The sequence below is a fragment of the Zonotrichia leucophrys genome, chromosome 12, assembly GCF_028769735.1.
Source record: "Zonotrichia leucophrys gambelii isolate GWCS_2022_RI chromosome 12, RI_Zleu_2.0, whole genome shotgun sequence".
NCBI lineage: Eukaryota > Metazoa > Chordata > Aves > Passeriformes > Passerellidae > Zonotrichia > Zonotrichia leucophrys.
The window spans coordinates 16,155,709-16,178,521 of NC_088182.1; the positions used below are offsets into that span (position 1 = coordinate 16,155,709).

General features: G+C 58.7%; 4 protein-coding genes across 8 annotated transcripts in view; 3 read left to right on the forward strand and 1 right to left on the reverse strand.

Annotated features, from left to right (window-relative positions):
• The window catches only part of IP6K1 (inositol hexakisphosphate kinase 1), a 36,819-nt gene extending 30,642 nt beyond the window's left edge, over window positions 1–6,177 (forward strand). For 2 of the 3 annotated variants that reach the window (XM_064723826.1, XM_064723827.1), the window contains exons 5-8: window positions 317–527; window positions 1,158–1,342; window positions 2,647–2,822; window positions 3,662–6,177. In XM_064723826.1, coding sequence (XP_064579896.1) covers window positions 317–527; window positions 1,158–1,342; window positions 2,647–2,822; window positions 3,662–4,177 — 1,088 coding nt within the window. In that variant the 3' untranslated portion in view covers window positions 4,178–6,177. The remainder of the gene's footprint in view (window positions 1–316; window positions 528–1,157; window positions 1,343–2,646; window positions 2,823–3,661) is intronic. The other variant, XM_064723828.1, reaches the window with a different exon arrangement.
• Window positions 6,178–6,621: 444 nt separating this feature from the next.
• On the forward strand, window positions 6,622–8,880 carry GMPPB (GDP-mannose pyrophosphorylase B). Of its 2 annotated transcripts, XM_064723652.1 has the most exons (8): window positions 6,625–6,836; window positions 6,902–6,982; window positions 7,056–7,104; window positions 7,512–7,813; window positions 7,890–7,968; window positions 8,063–8,190; window positions 8,372–8,554; window positions 8,681–8,869. In XM_064723652.1, the coding sequence occupies exons 1-8, from the start codon at window positions 6,708–6,710 to the stop codon at window positions 8,810–8,812; spliced, it is 1,083 nt and encodes a 360-aa protein (XP_064579722.1). In that variant the 5' UTR covers window positions 6,625–6,707; the 3' UTR covers window positions 8,813–8,869. The 2 variants fall into 2 exon arrangements, with proteins under 2 accessions (XP_064579723.1, XP_064579722.1); XM_064723653.1 differs by lacking the exon at window positions 8,063–8,190 and having other exon boundaries at window positions 6,622–6,836; window positions 8,681–8,880.
• Window positions 8,881–8,943: 63 nt separating this feature from the next.
• Window positions 8,944–22,813, reverse strand: part of RNF123 (ring finger protein 123) — a 47,950-nt gene continuing 34,080 nt past the window's right edge. For both annotated transcript variants that reach the window (XM_064723649.1, XM_064723650.1), the window contains exons 34-39: window positions 21,759–21,834; window positions 21,519–21,603; window positions 10,141–10,283; window positions 9,692–9,786; window positions 9,507–9,592; window positions 8,944–9,403 (exon numbers count right to left, since the gene is read on the reverse strand). In XM_064723649.1, coding sequence (XP_064579719.1) covers window positions 9,304–9,403; window positions 9,507–9,592; window positions 9,692–9,786; window positions 10,141–10,283; window positions 21,519–21,603; window positions 21,759–21,834 — 585 coding nt within the window. In that variant the 3' untranslated portion in view covers window positions 8,944–9,303. The remainder of the gene's footprint in view (window positions 9,404–9,506; window positions 9,593–9,691; window positions 9,787–10,140; window positions 10,284–21,518; window positions 21,604–21,758; window positions 21,835–22,813) is intronic.
• Window positions 10,460–14,430, forward strand: AMIGO3 (adhesion molecule with Ig like domain 3). The gene has a single exon (XM_064723651.1). It carries the CDS (start codon window positions 12,032–12,034, stop codon window positions 13,556–13,558), a length of 1,527 nt encoding a protein of 508 aa, XP_064579721.1. The 5' UTR covers window positions 10,460–12,031; the 3' UTR covers window positions 13,559–14,430.

A 22,813-nucleotide genomic window follows, 5' to 3' on the forward strand; every position in this document is an offset into this window, starting at 1 on the left:
TAGGTACTTACCCAAACAAACCAGATATTATTTTACATGCTTTGCTCCCCTCAGCATCTTGGCAGACTGTACTTGACTCTCTCCAGTTTGACATTTGCTGCAAGACTGAAGGAAGGAAATAAATCACACCCTCAGCCTACCAGCTGCACTTTTGTCCTTATTTCCTGCGGTGGCAGAGCTTCCCCCTCTTTCATTGCTCTGGGCTTGCTTTGCTTCTCTGTGAGCTGCGTTTTCCTCTCTCCTGCAGAACATTTGGTTGATAATGGTTGTGCATTCCCTCCTCCAGGAGCACTGACGCGTTGCTTCTCCCTGGCAGGTGTGGTGTCTGTGTGCTTTGAGGGGGACAGTGATGGCTACATTAACCTGGTGGCCTACCCCTACGTGGAGAACGAGGCTCTGGAGCAGGATGATCTGCCCGAGAGGGACCAGCCACGGCGCAAGCACTCGCGCCGCAGCCTCCACAGGTCAAGCAGCGGCACCGAGCACAAGGAGGAGAAGCCTGGCCTGGCCAGTGACAGCACCGAAAGGTAAAGCTTGGAGGGCCCAGTGGCAGCATGAATATTGGGAGGTCTCTCTTCCTTACTCCTTTGGTTGAGGATGTTCTGCAATTCCTTAAGGTGGCCAGGCTCTTGTGCACTTGCTAGCCCAGCAGAGTTTGGCAATGCAGACTGTGTCAGGAGTTTTGCTGGGTTCAGGACCAATTCATCCATATGAAATGCTTCTGATACAGGGTAAGTGTTGGCAGTGTATCAGATGTGAAACCAAAGCATACAGAGCAGATTTGAACACTCTTCAGTCCACCTGGTTATTAACCCAGGGATTTCTTCCCAGGGTATTTTGAATATGGGTCCTCTACCTCCTCATCCCAGCCAGAGCTTCCAGAGGAGCAAGTGTTCCTGTTTGCTCTATTAGTAGGGATATTAAATAGACCAGAGCAAATGTTCCTATTTGCTCTATTAGCAGAGATATTAAATAGGCCAGATCCTGGAGCATGGTGCACAGCCCAGGGTATTGGTGAGGATTTGCTGTTAGAAGATTTGCATTGTGTGCAGCAGGAGAAGGAACAGGAGATGGCTGCGTGCCAGGGGAGGATGTGACCGTTGTGTGTGAAGAACTGATGGATTCTAACCGGCAGGTTTGTTCTGTATTTACACCAGCAGCATCCAGGAAACGAAGAGTCCCAGGGTGGACTTGCACATCCACTCAGATGTTCCATTTCAGATGTTGGATGGGAACAGCGGGCTGAGCTCCGAGAAGATCAGCTATAACCCCTGGAGCCTGCGCTGCCACAAGCAGCAGCTGAGCCGCATGCGCTCCGAGTCCAAGGACAGGAAGCTGTACAGTATCCTTTGGGAGGCACAGCTGGGTGGGTCAGGCTGCTGCTGCCCTGCCCTCGCCCGTTTGTGCCTGAGGCAGCCAGGCCTGCATCTCCCTTGGCATTTCTGTGCTCAGCCACAGTTGAGTTACATGTTCCTTTCAGCTGTTCCTTCCTGCTTCCCATACTGTGACACTGATGAGTCATAGAATGGTTTGGATTGGAAGGGGCCCTAAAGATATCAGTCCACCTTCAGGCAGTCTGACTGACCTCTTCATATGGTTGAAGATGGGTTTGTTTTCTGTGCCTTCACAAATGACTCCTCCTACCTTTGCTAAACTTGCCAGCTTGCAGGGTTATTTTGTTTCACCTGGATTCTGTTTTCCTCACATAGAAACAAGCTTACTTTTAATAGCTGTGTTCATCATTTTAACTGCCTGGGCTTCCTTCTCCAATTCTCAAGTGTGGGCTTGGAGACTCCAGATTTTATTTTTAAATAGCTTGCATCACTTGCAGAGAAGTCATTCTCTTTGGCTGCCCTCTCCTTTTTAAGCACACTTCCTTACTTTTATGAAGTTCCTCTTTCTAGACCAAACACAGTTCCGCTCTTGCACGTTTAATCCAGCTGTGCTCTGGTTGCCATTTCAGATTTTACATGTTGATCTCTGCCCTGTGAGACTCCTTAGGGCAAACTTTTGGGGTGTTTTTTCCCCCTTTTGGATCAAGTTGGTGTACAGAGTGCCTGGGGTGTGTTTTTAGTGCTGTGCCCCAGTGCAGGGGCTTGCCCATTGTGTGCTGGTGACAGAGGGCTCCTGTTACTGTTCTGTTTCCTGGCTTTGTCACCTCCCCAGCTCCCCCCTGTGTGTTGGGCAGTGCTGCTGTTCTGGACAGGCCAACCCTGCCATTAATTGGCCCTTGAGTTTTCAGTCTGTGGGCTTTGTATTGTTTATCCATATGGTCAAATGGCTAATTTGATTAGACTTTAAGCTCTCTCTTAATGGATCAGCAGTTCCTACTGGCATACTATGTCCTTCCTGACACCAATGTTTTGCTTTTCAGTTTCCCCTCTGAATTTCCAGTACAACTGCATGTGACCTTCCTACTGTTGGCTGTTCCACTTTCTAAGGCTGTTTCCTCCTCCCAGCTGTGAAAGTCCGGGTCCACTGTTTGGATTTTGTCCTTCAGCTCACCAAGCTGTTTGTCTTGTCTGCTCTTTGGTTCCTATATGAACCAAATAGAATGAGCACTTGCACATTTGTTGTCCAGCCCTATCTCCTGCTGGCCCAGGTCCCTGTCTGTGGTGGGTGAGCTCTCCTTGACACAAATCCCAGAGTTCCTGCTGCTGGAGAACGTGGTGCATCACTTCAAGCTTCCCTGTGTGCTTGATCTGAAGATGGGGACCAGACAGCACGGAGATGATGCCTCTGAGGAGAAGGCTGCTCGGCAGATGAAGAAGTGTGAACAGAGCACTTCTGCCACCTTGGGTGTGCGTGTGTGTGGGATGCAGGTAGGGGTCCCCCAGGCTGCAGATGCTGTACCTTCCTTTTCACAGCTGCATTAAGCCTCCCAGTTAGTGTTTCCTGCTGAGCACTGAATTTGAACCTCCCTCTGCAGGTAGGTACAGCAGCATTCATGCTATTTTTGTCTTTATTTCTAAGCCTAAAACAATTGAACCTGCGTTCCCTGAGATAGCCTCCTTTGTCCAGAACTCCTTTGTTCACAGACAGTTAGGGGATTTTGTAATAAAATTATTTTTGTGGCTTAGTGTTCAGCCAGAATCACAATGTCTGGGGATGGAATTGTCTGGCATTTCCTTCTATACTGCACTGATTGTTAAAAGGTTGCTCTGCTGTGCCTGGGCCTGTGCACAAGGATTTGCTATTGTGCAATAATTGCTCCTTTCCCCACCTGCTGAAGGAACCAGATCTTGTAAACCCCAATCTCTGCCCACAGACTGTGAAGCAATGAGGGCTCCTCATTAATCACTTGCCATGTAATGGCAATAGGTGTCAGCAGCTCCTGCTGCCAGAGCATTGTCTGAGTTGCTGTAAGACTTGGCTTTTTAACTCTTGGGGTCAGTTGTGTCATGCCTTTTTGGGGCACTGGCACTCGTGAGCCCCTTTTGGGTGTCCTGGAAGAACAGTAGTGCTCAGGCATCCTGAGTCTGGCAGCACCCATGAGCTGCTCTGGGATGCAGGGAATGGGCAGAGCTGTCTCCTGCTCCCACTCAGTCATAATGGGGATAGGATGAGTTCCTCTGCCCTGTCAGTGCAGGACAGCTCAGGGCTCTCTGCATGGCCGTACCCCATTGCTCCCACTTGATGTGCATTTCCTTTGGTGTTCCAGGTCTATCAGCTGGACACGGGGCATTACTTATGCAGGAATAAATACTACGGGCGCGGCCTTTCCATCGAAGGCTTCCGCAACGCCCTCTACCAGTATCTGCACAACGGCATCGAGCTGCGCAAGGACCTCTTTGAGCCTGTCCTGGCCAAGCTGCGCAGCCTGAAGGCGGTTCTGGAGAGACAGGCCTCCTACCGCTTCTACTCCAGCTCCCTGCTCATCATCTACGACGGCAAGGACAGCCGCGCGGGGACCCCGCTGGAGCGCCGGCCCGAGGCGCGCCTGAAGCGCGGGGAGGGCCCGGGCCCGGGCCCCGAGAGCCTCCAGGAGGGCGGCAGCTCGGAGCCCGGCTCCTCGGCCCAGCCCAAGGTGGACGTGCGCATGATTGACTTTGCTCACAGCACCTTCAAGGGCTTCCGCGACGACCCCACCGTGCACGACGGACCCGACATGGGCTACGTGTTCGGGCTGGAGAGCCTCATCAACATCATGGAACAGATGCGGGAGGAAAACCAGTAGCTCTGGGCTGTGGCCTCTTATTCTTGTCCTGGTGGCAGGAGCAGACAAGACCACCCACTACCACAGGAAAAACACAGACAAATTTGGTTTTAAACAACTGTATCGCTCTGTTGTTTTTTAAATGTATTTGGATAGAAGAGCTGAGGTGAGGCAGGATGGAAGAACTGCTCGTGCTGCCCGGATGGTTCTGACCACACTTGCTCTGCCTTCTGCAGGAGGCTCTGTAGGTGTCTGCTGGGTGTCAGGTGTCCTGGTTCTTCGCTCGTCATATGTGCATTCTGGAGGGAGGACCTGGACATAGGGAAGAGAAAGTAGGAGAGCCCAGGGCTCTTGATGAGGCTGGAGCTCTGGTGTGAGGAGCCTTCTGTCTCAGGAGCTTCCCCTTTGAATTCCTCCTGAGTTGTTGGAAAGGGCACTTGCCTGACGGTTGGCAGCGTCTGTGAGGCCCCCGGTGAGCAGTCAGGTGCCAGTCCCTGTGTTTGGTGTTGCTGGCTCTGCCCTGGGTTTTGCCAATGGGGCTTTGCTTTTGATGCTGCCTTTTTCTGCTGTTTGGGCACTGTGAGTATCTACCCCAAACACAGAAATGAAATGACCAAATGCAATCCCTGGCAGAGCTGTGGCCCGGAGGGAATGCCACACACGTGGAGCTGTGCTTGAGCCTGGGGTCTGCTTCCTCCCTGATGGCATGGCATGGGCAGGCACAGGGCTCTGCAGGAGTGACTCTGCCCTGGACCACTGACTTGAAAGCGCTCAGCTCGTGGGCTAGCAATAGTATCTGTAGCAGTTAACATGACCCCAGCTGCAGTGGGGCATTTTGGACCATTTCAACCCTCCCCTCCTGTAAAGTACAGAGTATGTCCCTCCAGCACAAAGCTGCCCTCTTCCCCCGGGGACCCTCTGCCCCCAGGCCCTGCTCTCCAACGGGTCTGGAGGTGGTGGAAGGGGAGGCTGAGGCTTAGGGCTGATCCCCATCCCCTCCCTGAGGGTCTCTAGAGGCCAGGTGAGGGGGTGACCCAGCTGAGCAGTGAGAGCCACTGTCTTGACTGTTCAGTACCACTGCCTGACTGTTCAGCTTTGCTTCATGGAGTCAGTGTCTCCCAAAATAAATGTCCCCAGCCTCCTTTGATGAGGAATTAACGTTTGATACTGTGGCCTGGTGGTACCGGACCGAACCCTGCTCCACCTCAGCTCCTGTTTCTGTGCTGGGGCCCTGGCTGCTCCCTCCCGCTCTCACTGACTTGCTCCATGGCATTACCATGACCCTGTGTACCCACAAGGCCAGGGTTGGGGGTTTTTTTAATTACTTCAGGGATGCTTGTTTGGGGAATACTCGCATGTCGCATGTGTGCCGACTCCGTGTGCGCAGAGGCCGCTCGGAAAGCACGGCTGCCACATCTCAGGCACAGGTCTGTGGCACTGGTGTGGAAGGGGACAGGAGAGCTGCCCCATTTCTCTGCCTGTCTCCCAGCTCCTCAAAGCCTGCCCAAGCCACTGCTCCCCTTCCATCCTCTGGAGAAGGACCTTTATCCATGGCACGCTGCCCTGCACTGGGTTACTTCATTGCTCCTGCGGGTCCCTACCTTGCCAGGACTCGCAGGCTTTTCAGGGAGCAGGTTTGCAGGAGGCAGCGAGGCTGGGTGACTGCAGGGGTGTAGGTACCCACAAGAGCTGCATTATTCCCTGGCCCTGCCCTAGCGTGGCCCGTCGCCACCCACCTCTGCATGTCCTTGTCCCCACGGGCTGTGCTCGGGTGAGCCAGGCCGGGAGAGCCCCTTGCTGTCCCCCGCTCTCATTCCTGCCTTTCCCCGCCTCACCGGGCCGTGACGGGCGGGCCACGCTGCCGGTGCTCAGTGGGAGCCGCCTCCCTCCCTTCGGACCACCGCGGTGGGACTCCACAGCTTGTACATAGCCTTGGCCCCGTTTGTTTTTACATGAATAACCACCCTGTTTGTGCTTCACAGAGAACCAAAAACCATTAAAGGATCTGTTTTTGTCCGCGGCGTGCCGTGCCTGCCTCTCCCGCCGTGTGAACCGTGGGGTTTAGGGGGTTTGGATGAACGTCTCCACCCGGTGCGGCCGCTGCCGCTGCTCTCCTCTCATCGGGGCCGCCCCGGGCAGGGTGCGGTGGCTGCAGCACCGACCCGGCCGTACGGCCATGGGCCCCGGGCGGGCCTTCAGAGCCGGCTGGGCGGGGGAATGTGCGGGGCGGGCGGGTGTCGGGAACGGGCGGTAGGGCCCAGCGGAGGCAGGGCCTGGCGGGCGGGCCGGTGTGTTGGGGGCGGTGGGACCCGGCGGGCGGGGCAGTGTTACGGGGGCGGTAGGAACTGGCGGAGGCCGGGCCCGGGCGGGCGGGGCGGTGCATGGGGGCGGGCGGTAGGGCCCGGGCAGGAAGGCGGCGTGTCGGGGCGGGCGGTAGGGCCCGGCGGAGGCACGGCCTGGGCGGGGCGGCGCTGCGCGGCGGTGACGCGCCCGGTGCGCCCGGCGCTGACGTGTCGGTGCGGGCGCTGGCGTGAGACGCGGGACGCGGGGGATGCGGGCGCTGATCCTGGTTGGCGGCTTCGGGACGCGGCTGCGGCCGCTGACCCTGAGCCGGCCGAAGCCGCTGGTGGAGTTCTGCAACAAGGCGGTGCTGCTCCACCAGCTCGAAGCTCTCCGGCAGGTGGGGGCGCGGGGCACGGGGGGCGCGGGGGCCGCCCCGCCGCCGGCTGACCCGCGCTCCCGCAGGCGGGCGTCAGCCATGTGGTGCTGGCGGTGAGCTACATGTCGGACGCGCTGGAGGCCGCTATGCGGGAGCAGGAACAACGGGTAAGAGCCCTTCTGTGTCCTCCCTCCTCCCCCCGTTACCCGGCCTGTCCCGCCGCTCACCCTGTGCCCGCAGCTCGGCATCCGCATCTCCATGTCCCACGAGAAGGAGCCGCTGGGCACAGGTAGGATTCGGGCGGGAGCTTGGGGCTGGAGGGCGGGCGCAGGCGGGATGGAGGAGGTCCAGGGACAGCAGGGCGGGTGCTAGGGGGGGACACCGGGATGGATACGGCACGGCTAGAGACGCTGGGAGGGGGCACCGTGGGCATGAGGGTGGGTATGGACGGGTAGAGCTGGGGGACGCCGGCAGTGGGACACCATGGGCAGCAGCATGACTGTGGATGGGTAGGGCCGGCTGGAGCAGGGGAATCAGGAGGGGTGTGCCAGGATGGACATGGGCAGGACCAGGGACAGCGGGCCGGGTGAGGATCCAGAGGGTTGGGGACTCGGGAGGGATGCTGGGCCGGGCAGAGGTGGGGCCAGCAGGACCCGGGCTCACCCTGTCCCTGCGGCCTCACTCACGGCCGCGCAGCGGGGCCGCTGGCGCTGGCGAGGGACCTGCTGGCCGAGGACGGGGAGCCCTTCTTTGTCCTCAACAGCGACGTGATCTGCGAGTTCCCCTTCGCGGCGCTGGCCCGTTTCCACCGGCAGCACGGCGGCGAGGGCTCCCTGGTGGTGACCCGCGTGGAGGAGCCGGCCAAGTACGGCGTGGTGGTGTGCGAGGCCGACACGGGCCGCATCTGCCGCTTCGTGGAGAAGCCGCGCGTCTTTGTGTCCAACAAGATCAACGCTGGCCTCTACATATTTAACCCTGGCATCCTGCAACGCATCCAGGTACGAGCTGGGGTGCCAGGCTGGGCCGGGCTGAGGGGCTGTGCCCCCTGCTCAGCCCCGTGCTCCATCCTCGCAGCTGCGCCCCACCTCCATCGAGAAGGAGATCTTCCCTGCCATGGCACAGGACGGGCAGCTCTACGCCATGGAGCTACAGGGTAAGGCCCTGAGCACAGTGCAGGCAGCATCGGGGGTCTTGCCTGCACTGCCACCCTCACGCTGGGGGCTGTCACCGTGGCTTTGTCCCCACAGGCTTCTGGATGGACATTGGGCAGCCTAAGGATTTCCTTACGGGCATGTGCATGTACCTGCAAGCGCTGCGGGCTCAGCACCCCGAGAAGCTGCACTCGGGGCCCGGTGTCGTGGGGAATGTGCTGGTGGTAAGTGCCAGCCCCCAGCACACCAGCCCCGGGCATGTCATGAGCTCTCTGCATTGTCCCACCACTGTCCTCGCTGCCATCCTCAAGCTGTGCCCTCCTCTCCCCTGGCTGGCCAAGTGGCATGGGCTACGCCAAGAGCTGTCTGCCCTCCCGACCCTGGCATGGGCCCTCTTCCTTCCAGGACCCCAGTGCCAAGATTGGGGCAAACTGTGTCATCGGCCCCAACGTGACGATCGGGGCCGGCGTGGTGGTGGAGGACGGGGTGCGCATCAAGCGCTGCACTGTGCTGGAAGGCGCCCGCATCCGCTCCCATTCCTGGCTGGAGTCCTGCATCGTGGGCTGGAGCTGCTCCGTGGGGCAGTGGGTGAGGACATGGGTGCCTGCAGGGGATGGGGACTCAGCTCTTGCCCTCCCACCTCCTCGGGCTGTGGTGCCTGCAGGCAGGAGCAGGAGCCCGAGCCCAGGGGTGTGACAGGGCCTCTCTGGGCAGGTGCGCATGGAGAACGTGACTGTGCTGGGCGAGGATGTCATCGTCAACGACGAGCTCTACCTCAACGGGGCCAATGTGCTGCCACACAAATCCATCGCCGAGTCTGTGCCAGAGCCACGCATCATTATGTAGCAGCCCCAGCAGGCCCTGTGCTCCCAGCTCTCCTTGGATTAAATATTTATATTTCCATTTACTGTTAAGCATCACCTGAGTGCGGCCCCAACACCGGGGGCCTTCCCTTTCCCATCTTTCAGGGCACCACATAAGGAAGAATAATTTAATGCTGCTTTTCATGAAGTCAGCCCCCAGCCAGGGGCAAGTTAACAGCCCAAATGCCCAGCCCAGCCCCCTGCCCTGGCCCCGGGGCTGCCGTGTGTTCCCAGCACTGCCGCAGAGCCGAGGCCTTGGGCTCCCCTCCCTGAGAACGGCCCCTGGGGCAGAGAGGCTGCTGGGCACCTGCCTTTCCCACCCTGCAGCCCTCCCGCCTCACGCTGCTGCCCCGTGCTGGGCCCTGCCCCTCTGGGTGACGGTGCCACAGCCTGAGCAGGGCAGGGTTTGGGGAGAAGGCAGTGTGAGGCGGGGGGGCTGCCCCGCTCCGCTGGGGGAGCCCGTGGGGCTGGGCTCTACGAGCTGGCTGGCTTGGTGAAGTCGTCCACCCCTGTGATGGTGGCCTTACAGAAGAAGCAGTCCTTGTTGTTCATCAGGTGCTGGTTGATGCAGGCTCTGGGACAGAGGAGGAAAGAGCATCAGCCCCCACCCACACGGCACAGGGCAGGGCCAGGGGCTGGAGTCATCCTGGTGGAGGTCACACATGGGAGCTACTCACTTGCATGACTTGTGGGAGCAGGGCCTGAAGATGGCCGAGATGGGGTGTGCGTAGCAGATGGGGCACAGGTCTTCCTCGCTGGTGGGCTGTGGGGGTTACCAGGAGTTAGCAGGGCCATCCAAAGTCCCGTGTCCCAGGCCTGCTGTCAAGGACTGGGACAGGGCTGGGGCAGGGGCAGGACTCACCAGTGTGGTTGCAGCTGCCTGCTTGGACTCCTCACTCAGATGGTTCAGCATCTTTTCCACCTTTGTCAGCTCCTCAGTACTGATGTACTCTGTGTCTGGGGAGTAAATTGGGTGTTTGTAGGGTGAATGGGACCCTCAGGCTGTCCTGAGGCTGCTGAGTGATGCACAGGGGCTGCAGCTGCCCTTGGGGACCAGCAGGACAGGGAGCACCAGACACTGAGAAGGGCAGAACTAATGGCTGGCACTGGATACATCCCCATCCAAAGTGCTGCTTATGGAGTAGTGGAGGAGGGCACAGACACCTGTCCCCGGAGACTAAAAGGGCTGGGATGTTGCAGGGAACACAGAGACCAGCAGCCCCATTGCAGGGGACACAGCTCCATTCCCCCCTCCCCAGCTGTGGCTGGGAGGTGAGCAGAGCCCAGCTCCAGTGCAGTGCCAACACTTACAGGTGTGCAGGGAGAAGTGGCGCTTGTCTGTGGCCGGGGCAGCTGCTGCCAGGGCCGAGGGCTCGGCGTGGCCCAGCAGGTACTGGATGGAGCGCAGCTGGAAGCAGGGATCTGCCAGCAGCACCGCCGTGGCGCGCTCGGTCCTGCCGGGGAACACAGAGCTCAGACAACCCCCCTGTGCTCCCACACCAGCATCCCCAGCTGCTGTCCCCCTGCTCCATGCTCAGATGCAGCCAAAGAGCAGCAGCCATCCTCCTCCTCCTCTGGCACCCCGACTCAGAGGCTTGGATCGATGCAGTGCTTCAGCACTTGCTGAGGCTGCAGCCCTCGGGCCAGTGCCTGAGCCTGGGGTTGCTGCAGGGCAGCTGAGGCATCCAGCGCTGCCCTTGGTCACAGCACCTCAGGGGAGATGCTCTGCAGAGCCTCGCACGGGGGCTGGGGCCCTCCTGCACCGACAGGACAGCTCAGGGTGCGCTCAGGGCAAACGGGTCCCCCCCAAAAGGCCCTCCCTGATTTCAGTGGACACAGCCAGGACGGATGAAGGTCGCCTTAATGAGTGCCTCCCTCGGGCACCAGTGCCTGGTAACAGTCCCTGGCAGGAGCAGAGCTGCTCCGTGGCCGGCCCAGGGGCAAGCAGAGCAGCCCCAGCGGCAGGAGGGGCAAGGGAGCAGCCAGTCAGCACAGGCTGAGCCAGGGCGCAGGGGGTTAACAGCCCCTTGACTCGCAGCAGCCGCAGCCGCCAAATTAGCTTTTTGCTGCCCTAATGGAAAACAATTCCCCAGCTCTCCTCTTCCCACTAAACCGCCTGAGCTCTGGATAATGACATTCCTGCGTGTCCTTCACCCTGTGGCCACTCCTTCCCTGTCAGCAGCCCACGGCACCCCCTCTGCCGTGGGGACCCCACCGGGCTGAGCCCCCCTGCCCACCGCAGGGCCGGGGGTGCTGGGGGGTCCCCAGCCCGTGGGGTGATGAGGATTAGGGAGCAGGACGGACCGCGGCTGGCAGAGAAGCAGCACTGGGGGGAGGTGACCGCCATCCCCACTCGCAGCCTGGTGCAGGATGTGACACGAGGAGCTCCCAGAGGTGACGGGTTTATTCCAGCATTCTGCCAGCGGCTGGGCAGCGGCGGAGCAGCCGCTCTATGGATTACAGCCTCCATCCTCAGCTCCCCGGCGGCTGCACACCGGTACGGCCAGGGATCCTCAGCTCCCCTGGGGACGAGCGACCACGCAGGGTCGGTGCTGGCTGCGCATCCTCTGCCCACCCGCAGGGAGGGCCGCGGCCAGGGAAGGGGACAGGGACCGGGCCAGGGCCACCACTCCCCGCGCCGGGGCCAATGAGATCCCGCCCGGCCCCCTCGCCGCGCACCGCCCGCCCGTAAATAGGGGCAGGAGCGGGATCGGCTCCCGGAGCTCCCGGAGATGCTGCCCGGGACGGAGCCGCACCAGGCTCCCCGGAGGTCGCAGCGTGCGGATGTGCCCCGGCGGCGCCGAGCCCTGAGAAACTTCGCGCTCCAGGGATGAGCAGCTCCGGGAGGCAGCGAGGCGCCCGCCCAGCCCGACACAGACACAGCCCGAGCGCCCCAGCCCCCCGGCGCTGATCGGCGGCGCCCAGCCAGCCCCGGCAGCGCCCGGCCCCCGGCAGCGCAGGTACGAGGCAGCCTCGGGTGAGCCGCGGCAGGGCCGGGCAGGGCGATGCCGCCCTTTGGGTCTCCTCAGGCCCCACGGCTGGAATCGGGATCCTCTTCCGCGGGGTGCAAAAGGGCGCCTGTGGATGCCTGGTAGAGCCAAGGCAGCGCTGGGGGAGAGACGAAAGACGGCGGCAGATTTTTCTCGCGTCTCATCGAGCCTGGCCGTGCCGCGGGGCTGTACAGAGGCTCCTGCCCGCCACAATGTCCTCGCCGGCGACCGCGGACTCGGTGTGGCCGCGGGTGGCAAAGCTGTTCCTGCTGCTGCTCCAGCTGTGCGCCCCCCGAGCCTCCCCGCAGCCCCACCGCTGCCCCAACACCTGCATCTGCACCTCCGACCTGCTGAGCTGCAGCCGGCAGACGCTGCGGTGGGTGCCCCAGGCACTGCCGCCCACCACCACCACGCTGGACCTCAGCCACAACGCCCTCAGCCAGCTCCACGACCACTGGCTGGCCGCCCTCCCGCACCTCGAGGCCCTCCACATCAGCCACAACCAGATTCGGGTCCTTTCTCCGCGGGCTTTCCACAACGCCTCCTTCCTGCGGCACCTGGACATGTCCTCCAACCACCTGCAAGCCGTGGAGAGGCACTACTTCGAGGCGCTGGTGAGCCTGGAGGAGCTGCTGCTCTACGACAACCACATCAAGCGGGTGGATGAAAACGCCTTTGCCAAGCTGAGCGATCTGAGGAAAGTCTACCTGAGCTGGAACAACCTGACCACCTTCCCCTTCCATGCTGTGCAGGGGCTGGGAATCCACAAGCTCCGCACGCTGGACCTCTCCTCCAACAGCCTGAGCAGCATCCCCGTGGAGGTGCTGGCAGCTCTGCCCGAAAACGTCGGCAATGGCTTGTACCTGCACAACAACCCCATCAGGTGCAGCTGCCAGCTCTACCTGATGCTTCAGCGCTGGAATCAGCGAGGTTTCAGCTCTGTGAAAGATTTCTCAGAGGAGCACACCTGCAAGGTGTCTGACAACGTGCCCCGGTCCCTGATCAAGTTCCTCAAGCACAGAGACATGTTTGAGAACTGCTCGGCGAGCACTGAAGACCCACACCTCTCACACCTGGAGGTGGTGGTGGGCCAGCCTGTCCTGCTCACCTGTAACAGCAGTAACAGCAGCCTGCCCCACACTGCCAGCACCTCCATGTGGATCACCCCTCACCACGAGCCCATCAAACACCCGGGGAACAGCAATCGCTCCCTGGAGGTCCATCGCAACGGCAGCCTGAGGATCGCCGCAGCCAAGCCCTGGCTCTCGGGGGTCTACGTGGGCTTGGCCATGAACAGCCCCTACAACTTCAGCAGGATGTGCGAGTTCAACGTGACCGTCCTCTACCCCAAGGCAGCTGCGGAGACCTTCAGCACTGGCCTCACGACCCTGCTGGGCTGCATCGTGAGCCTGGTGCTGGTGATCATCTACCTGTACCTGACGCCGTGCCGCTGCCTGGGCTGCTGCAGGCGGCCGGCGCCGCTGAGCCCCCCGCAGGAGTGCAGCGCCCAGTCCTCCATCCTGAGCACCACTCCCCCTGCCACCGACGGGCCGCACCGCAAGGCCAGCGCCAACAAACACGTCGTGTTCCTGGAGCCCATCAGGGAGGCACAGAACGGCAAGATCCGCCTGGCCCTTGGCGAGGACTTCCCCGACCCCAAGCACCCCAAGGTCCTGCAGCTCAAGTCGGACTCAGAGTCCATCAGCTCTGTCTTTTCTGACACCCCCATTGTGTCTTAGTGGGACAGAGCTGGGGCAGAGCCGAGGCCTCCCGAGAGCTGGTCTGCTCCATCGCTGCTAGATCAGGATTATGGGCATCCCGAATTCCTGGCTTGACTACAACCCACGGGAGCGACTGACATCACCCACAACTGCTTCAGCCACGGGCTCCTGGTGGGTTCTGGGCCACGGGCACATTGGTGCCCAGCACGAGCACCTTGCATAATCTGCTGGCAATGCCCTTGTTAGCACATGGGTAATGCTGACGAACCCAGCATGCTGGAGAAACACCCCTTCATTTGGGCACCCGCCCTCCCTAGTGTGACACCAGGCCTGGGGGTCTGTCACGTCCTCAGGCGTGAGATGCCCAACCTGACACCACTGCCACAGACCCCCCAGGCTAAGGAATAGCTGTGACAAGTTGGACACTGAGACTCATGCCAGGGTCTTCAGGATTGGTGATGCCACCGTCCTCTCCCAGCACACACCATCAGCATGTCATGGCTGGGAGCAGGGGACTGTGACCCTGTCACAAACGGGGGGTGCACACCCCCACAGCCCTCCCCAGACGTGGCCATGCAGGAGGGATGGAGCTCAGCGCCCGACCAGCCACGCAGCCAAGCAAACCTTCCAAGCTTTTGCTTCCCGAGAAGCTGTAAATCGTCCAGGCAGGACGAGGTGACGAGCCACAGCGCCCCAGCCCGCACTGCTCAGTGCCACCAAGGACACCGAGGTCCCCGATGCGCCACGCGCTCCCCGCTGCTTCTCCTTGAGGCGGACACGCTGCTCGAGCACAGCTATTTAGGCAGTAACCCAATCAGCCTATCGATAAATGTGAGTAATCCTCCCCTCTCCTGGGCCGTAATTCTCTAGTTCCATTGGAATAAAAATGCCTATTTTTTTAAGCTCACGCTGGGCTGAGTGTCTCCTTGCCCTTGCAGCAGTGTGCAGCTCACGGGCACAGCGGTGGGAGGCTGAGGGAGCCCTGCATTCCTGCAGGCCTGGCACAGGGAGCATCCTGTTCCCATCAAATGGCCTTCAGGTGGCCTTGGCAAGGGGGTTAAATGTGCTGCTGGTGTGCTGCTGGTGAGAGAGAAGCACCCAGTGCTTTGTCCTTGGGAGGGCAGGGCCCCTCAATGATGCCTGGGAGATGGGGAAGGAGCAGCACTGACTGACACAAGGGCACATCCAGACCCCGAAAGGAACAAGCAGGCTTTAGATGCAGGGGAAAGAAACCACCAGGGATGGGCACTGCCTTTGGGACTGCCTTTGGCAAAGCCCTGGTGCTTCCTGCAGATGGAGCCCCCCACTCATTTCCCCTGCGCTGCCTTCCCTGGCACCTACCCTTCCCTCTTCCTGAAACAGGGAGTACTTCTGGCCCCCCAAAATGCCTGTCTGATCCCACAGAGGGATAAGGGTATCCTACCCCTCTGCCAGTCACCAGTGTCCCATCCACAGCTGGAGCAGGAGCGTGTGGCCATCACATGCAGCACAGGGGGTCCAGGACCCTTCAGAGACCTGCAGCCCCCTCCCATGGCTGAGCTCTGGTCCCAGGAGCTGCTGGCATCCCTGTGACTGGCAGGAGGGGAAGAACCCTGTGGCATTGGGACCACACTAGCACACATCCTTTCAACTTCTCTGACTAGGAAACAAGCAGGTTTTTTCCCAGCAAAACCTCAACTTTGTGCCCAAATAAATTGTCAATTTTCCTCCCCCCACCCAGGGAGGGGTGAGTGCCTGGGAGAGCAGCTCTCCTGAGGCAGCCTGGCCTCCCAGGCCGCTCCTGCCGTGCCTTTGTGCAGCCTGTGCCCCGCGGCAGCCGGAGGTGACGGATGCACAGCGACAGCCCCCGCTGGCCGTGCCCTCGCTGGCCCTGTCACCTCGTGTTTGTGCAGTGTCCTGACGGGCCAGGACGCCGTGCCAGCCACACGGGGGCTGCCGAGGTGTGGCAGTGTCAGACTCAGAGGTGAGCGGCACCTTGAGGGTGGAGCTGAGCTGCTGCCACCACCCCTGGCTGATGGCAGGGATCCCATGGGAGGGAAGGTCTGAATTTAACCTGGGAATGTCTGGGAAAGAGAAGAGACCCAGGTGACTGCAGCCAGGGCCCAGGCAGGGCATGTGCCACCTCTAAGCACACCTTCCTCCAGAAGGAAAGATGAAGTGGGCCCCAGCACCCAGAGTGGGTGTTACCCACCCATTATCACCATTCTTGTCTGTCTCCCCAAAAATCTTCCCCACTGCCAACACCAGGCATTAGTGCTCCTGCAAACCTGCATCCTCAGCTGAGGATAATGACTAAAGATTGGGGAAAGCTCAGGAAACGTAACAAAAGCTCCCAGGGGCCTTTCCAGGGACACATCAGCCTGGAAGAGCCCAGGAGAGCTCTCCTAGGCTGGCTGCAATTCTCCTATCCCTGCAGGAAAGCTGAGGCTTGTTCTCCAGGGCTTTGCTCTGAGATTTGTATCTGTGCTGCCCTCAAGGGATCCCTCTGCCTCTACCCAGGAAAGTCCTGCTGCTGCTTTTCACACGTTCCTGGTGCTCAGGAAGGATCCCACACCACCACACTGCTGATCCAATGAGCACTGGGAGGTGGTTTGAACTGTTCATTGAGCAGCCTGAAAGGCAGAACATCTCAGCAAGGAAAAACAGCCAGGAGCAAAGCCTCTCTGACAGGCAGGAGCTGGGAAACCTAATAGATCTTCCCCAAGGAATTCACTGTCCTCTCCTGGCAGCCACCTCCACCATTACAGCCCTGGCCCCCTGCCAAACCTCCCTCCTGCTCCTGGACTCTGCAGGGCAGAGGAATGGGTCAGCAAAATCTGCCTGGCCCGGGCACACAGGGGCCTGTGCCAGCGTGTGTGGGGACAAGGATGGCTTTGGGACAAGGATGGCTCTGGGATAAGGATGGCTTTGGGATAAGGATGGCTTTGGGATAAGGATGGCTTTGGGATAAGGATGGCTCTGGGATAAGGATGGCTTTGAGATAAGGATGGCTTTGGGATAAGGACTGGCTTTGGGACAAGGATGGCTCTGGGATAAGGATGGCTTTGGGATAAGGATGGCTCTGGGATAAGGATGGCTTTGGGATAAGGATGGCTTTGGGATAAGGATGGCTTTGGGATAAGGATGGCTCTGGGATAAGGATGGCTCTGGGATAAGGATGGCTTTGGGATAAGGATGGCTCTGGGATAAGGATGGTTTTGGGATAAGGGCTGGCTTTGGGGACCAGTGTCCAACACTGCCTCCCGTCTCCTCTGGCACCCCACACGTCAGCCAGGACAATGGGGGAGCACTGAGTGCCAGTCCCATCCTGTCCCCTGTCACCAAGGATGGACAAGGCAGGGCCCATCCCTTCCCTAATGATGCTCACAGTTCTCCAGAGAGCTCAAAGCAGCAAGGCCTGCTCCAGCCTCCCAGCATGTGCCTGGCAGCCCCAAGGGGCTGGGAGAGCCCTGGCAGTCCCATCACTCAGGATGCAGCACTTGGAGCTGGCAGCTTGTGAAAACACTGACCACACTCCTTTTTTAACCATGAAACCAGGGCCACAGCGAATAATTCTGTGCTCTGGCTCATGCTCACTCCAACGTTACACACTGCAAAACTGCAGTATCACCCATTTTCTGAGTTTTTTCTGAGTTTTTTGGTTTTACCTTTTAGGGCAAGGTACCAGGACTCCTTTAGACTGTATGGTCCATGAAATGTCTACTCCTGCCCCTCCTTCTACCACAACTTGCACACCAACACTGTCAAGGGAGCATTAGAGTTTAGGGGATCCCAAATTAATTACAAAGTCTTACAGGAACTAAGCAGAAAACTGCCATGTCCACAGGTCCAGCCAAGCCCCAGGGTCCCAGCAGCACTTGAGCACACAGAGGGAGGCCAGGCTGGTCAGGAATCTGCAGGCTGGGATCCTCTGAGCTTTCCAGTGCAGCTGATCCCAAAACAACTGAGCAGTCTTTTCAGCCTTCCTCTCCCACCCAGTCTTGTGCCTCCTTACCCTTCTGCCCCAGGAACTCCTTTGTCTCCTCCCAGCCCATCTCTCTGCCCTCATCCATAGTTTGCAAAGGAGAGGAGTGCAGAGACCCAGACAGAAATATCCCAACACCACACCAGCTCCCACTGGCTCCTGCTCAGCATCCCACTGGCTCAGCATGGCTGTTTCTGGTCCAGGATCCCTGTGCTGTGCTCTGATGGCCAGTACCACCATCATCCTGGTGAGCACAGGGCTGTTCCTCCTGCCTTCTCCATCCTTCATGCAGAAGTCCCACCAAGGGAGATGCACCTTGAAGGCTCTTTAGGACTTGTCCCAGCCCTCTCCTCACCCTGGCAGCATCACCTCCCTGCCTCTGAGGGGATGGAGGGAGCATGGGGAAGCCCAAGGAGCAGAGCAGTGGCCCTGCCCTGACACAACCCAGCCCATTTCCACTCTGGGATGGCCTCTCACCTCCCACACAGGCAGTCCTGGTTACAGCCTGCCCTCACACCCAGGGGAGCACAGCCTCACCTCTGGGCCTCCCCCCTTCCCCTGCCTCTCACCAGGATCTGACACCAGCTCTGGCCAGCTCTGCTCCATTAGCTCACTCTCAACGAGGCTTAATAGAAAATCTGCTCAATTATTTAGCAAGCAGACAAAGAGAGGGCTGATACTGCCTGAAGACAGCCAGGGTGTGTGGTGTGGATCCAGCCCAGCTCCTGGCTCAGCCTGGCAGATCTCCTCTCCTCCCTGCTCAGCCATTAAGGCTGCAGAGGGAGCAAAGGGGCAAAGGGACATCCCTGCCCTCGGCCCTGCCAGCCCCTGGCACTCCCAGTGCTGCTCTCAGAGCTGAGGGTGGGAGGAGGCACTCCCCAGGAGCAGCACAGCCCATCCTGCCTGAGCCAGGCAGGAAATGCACCTCTGCTCCCTCAAAAGCACAGCCTGCTCCATCCAGGGACCACGGGGATGATGGATCAGCTGTCTCCCCACAGCCCAGCCTGGGCAATGCTCCCTTTCCTTGTGCTTAATGGCTCTGCTTGATGCCAGGAGTCCTCAGCAGGAGGACTCAATGCCTGGATGAGTGTCCTGTGCTGAGAAAGGAGCAGCTGAGGCATCTGATTGCAGCCTGAGAACACGACTGGATGAGCTGGCAGGGCCCTGGCTCTCACTTACTGAACTTTCCCACTGCAATGTTCTCGTCCCACAAATGAGAGTTCATTCCTTCAGCACCAGATGAGCCCATTCCCCATGTCCCAGATGTTTGCAGCACTTCCAACCAAGGGCCTGGCACAGTGTCTGCTTACTGGGTTAGAGGCAACCAGAAAATGCACAGCCAAGGCAAGGAGGTCTCCCAGGGTCCTGTCCCTGCCCTCATTCTCTGGGGCACAGGCTCCTCACAGGGATCCAGTCAGAGTCACCCTGTCCCTGGTAATTCCCACAGGATGTTCCTATATGCAAATGTGGGTTGGAAAATCTCTCTGTTAATGATTTCTCTCAATCTGGGAGTTACCAAATGGCACCTGGGAGAGATTTCTACCAGCTTGCAGCACTGCCCAGGCAGAGTGCTTCTGGGGAAGGACTAAAGCCTGTCCTATTATCCTGCTTGCTGCACTGAGAAAGGAAAAAGGAAAGCTGTGTACAGATGAGTTGATGTGAATGGGTCTGCTCTGGAGAGCCTGGTTACACACAGGACCCTTTAAATCATTTCAGCCATGGCAATCATCTCCCATGAGAGTGTGAAGAGGAAGGTTTGAATTCTCCTGTTCCATTCCTCTTACTCATGCACCTGGATACACAGGCTTCCATTGCTGTGCTCTGGGCCAGCCATCATGGACACCCATTCCCTGGGTTTTGGGTGATTCCTACCCCAGCTACACCTCCCAGGTTTCAGCAGCCTGTGGGGATGGTGCCTTGGACAGAGGATGAAACCAGGGCTAAGCAGAAAAGCCTCAGTGTTTTGGTTCTGTCCATCCCACCTCTGTTTGCCATTTCCCAGTGTGGCTGCACAGAGCAGAACAGCTCTCTAAGAGGGGTGCACACCCAGGCCTCAGTTCAGAGTGCTGCCAAGGCTGTGGGGGCTCAGTGCTCCCTTCCCCTGACACAGCCTGTGATCTCTGCCTGGTCTCTGCCATCCCCTCTGCTCACTAGAGGGTCTCCACACTGCCTGCCTTGGTTCTTTTGTCCTGATTGACCTCAGTGGCTCCCCTGCAATATTTGCCTGCCTTTTATAGATCACTGACATATCAAACCTCAGGTTTAGTGATGGCTTTGCAAAATCACACAGAAGAATTTTGCTTCATGGATATTTTTCCCTGGGCTTCCTCCTGTTCCACCTTCTGCTTCTCTGCTCAGTCAGGTCCACCTAAAGGACACGATGCTTTTCACACATCATTCCACTATTTTGCATTTATTTCTCCTTTCCAGTGCTCAGGGAAGTGACTACAAAGCCCTTGAACATCAGAGACTTGCCAGTTCCCTGGAGCACAGTGTCTCTGGTTTGTGATGGTGCAGCCTGAGGCAGGAAGGATGTGGCACACAGGGGACAGTGCCTCTTGGTGATGACACTGCCTGCCTGGAATTCACAAACCCAAAGCACAACAGGCTTTTCAGGGGAAGAACAGAGTCTGGAAGCTTTGTGTCTCTTCAGGATTCCCTGCAGGCTAGGAAGGATGTGACTGATATCCCACTACCATCAGTGCTCTTTGGAGTGTGATAAACTGAGGGACAACCCTTCCACTTCCCCTTCCCCATTTTGAGCTGACAAGTGACCTGACCTGGGACACATGTTCAATGGAGAGACAGGCAGGGAAGGACTTCTCATGCTGGCATGCAGGGAAGGGTTTTACCACCTCCCCCTTCCCTTCAGGAAGAAGTGTCTAGTTGTGGCAGCAAATTCATGATGTTTGCCCTTTCCACAGAGCAAGGTTCTGAGGGCAAGCAAAACCCACCTCTGTTCAGAGCCCAGAAAGGCCACTGATCAATGCCCTTGTGCCCAGGTTCTGACACTGTCACACTTGGGGCTGTAGGAGGGGTGCAGCAGCCACGGGAGGCAGGTTATAATTAGATATATTTGTGTACATCTTTGAGTCCTTGAGAGAAGGAGCTGAAAGAGTGGCTGCAGGGCTGAGCTGCTCGGCCAGCTGGGACTCTGCTCCCTGCAAAGCCAGACACTATTGTGTGCTCCAAACACGAAAACAAGCAGGGTGTGCAGCACAGACAGAACAGCCCCATCTCCTACAGCAGCCTGCAGCAAACAGTGACCAGGCAAGACACCTGCAAATGACACTGGGAGACAGCAAGGGCAGGGCTGCACAGTGTCTGAATAAGTCTATTTGCAGGGCTCAGTACAAGCAGACACAGACACATAAATGATCAGGTCAGCTGTGGCTTTGTCCAGCCACAACACTCCCCTAGTGCTGCCTCTCTGATTAATTGGCTACTGTGAAGACAAGATTTGTTTAATCTTAAAATCAGCATCACCCAAGTGCCTGGAGAAGACTCGTCTCACCTTTGTGTGAGGTGACTGTCTCACACGTCTGGGCAGCCAGAGAGCTCTGCACACATTCTGATGCCTTCCTAAGAGGGGTCCAAGGTGAAGGAGCTCCAATGAGCTCCCTTCCAGCCATCCCTGTGTGCTGCAGCACTGTGATGTGTCACACATCAGCACAGCTCTGTCACACGCAGCACCCACACCTTCCCCCAGCAGCTGTCCTGTCACACAGTGCCAGCCCCATCCCAAGGAGGAAGGTGCACATGTGCTGGCAGTACAGCATCTCACAGCCACCTCTCACAAGGGTTTTCCACCACCACAGGAAGGGGCTTTGCACCCAGCAGTAGCAACACTGGGAATGTGGCTCTTTGGTTTCTGCCTGCTCCACACTCATCAGCTTCACCTCACTTTAGTCTCCACACCCCATGTTGCTCCTGCACACCTCCCATGCCCCACTGAGCACCCAGAGCAGTGCCACACACAGAGACCCCGTGCTCTGGAAGGCAAAAGGCACTCACCCCTGAACATCAGTGTCCACCAGCAGCCGGACCAGGATCCCTGTCACAGCCACAAGGATTGGGTAATGGTCCACGCTCTCCAGCCCTGTGGAAGCAAAAGGGAAAGGTCAGAGCTTCTGTCACTGTGTGACAGGCAGAGCAGGCAGGTATGAGGGCTGATCCCACCCAGCTGTGCACTAACCCTCAGCCCAAGGCACCCCTCCCTCCCAGGGCACACTCCCACAGAGGGCACTCACTCACCTGGCAGACGGAGGTTGACCACTCTGTCAAACAAGTTCCTCTCAGCTGTCACACGGTTCAGCACCTGGTTCAGGAGCTGTGGAGGGAAAAGCAGAGAGGGTTTGTATTTTGTGGATGGGCCTTCCTTCCTGTGAGCAGCATCCGAAGAGCTTTGGGGCAGCATGTCCCTATAGTTTAGACTCAGTGCCTGAGAGACAGAGGATGCACAGAGGGAGGCTCACAGCACACATCTAGCTTGGCCCTGGCATGGAAGGACTGGTACCACATCACAGTGGTTGTACCAAACCAAAACCTCCCAGAGAAGAGTCAGTCTGAGGTCAAGACACCTGAATGTCAGCACCTCCCACCTAAACCTGAATTCCCACCTGCAGAAGCCAAGGTCTTTCTGCAGAGAAAAGCCCCTGGCAAGCAGAAGCCACAGGCCCCAGGACAGCCAGAGCCTGTGAAGGGTGAGCTGGCAGCCCTGGGCAGAAGCAGAGTCAGCAGGGTGAAGCACAGCCCAGGTCCTGCCCTGCCTGGAGCTGGCAGCAGGATGGACCTGCAGCTCTGAAGCACAGGGTGAGTGCAGAGAGCAATTGCAGAGATGGAATCAGCTGTGACCACAATTCATTAGCCACCATTAGCTCTCACCCGAACCCCCACTGGGACAAGCAGGGACTGTTCCAGGCTTGAAGAACTGCTGCAAGCTGAGCTCCATCTCTAAAATGCAGAATCCCTCTTCCTGCTGCCCCAATGCACAACAGCAGCACAATGCACCCGTCTGTGGGCCTGGTCAGTGCTGGGGCATGGCTTCATAACAGCAGCAGCAAAGCAAGGAGGAAGCTGCAGCACCCCACTCTCTGCTGCACATTCCCCAGCTTGCCAAAGCCACCTGCTAAGGGCCCCTCACTTTCCTCCTCACTCAGCTGAGCACTTCCCTCATGATTATGGTACCAGACCCTGCTACCTCTTGCTCTGTTTCATCTGCTCAGAGCCCTGAGCCCAAAGATGAACCTCTGTGGTACTGCCAAGGTACATCTGACTGCTCTGCACCAACACAGTGTGTACAAGGGCAG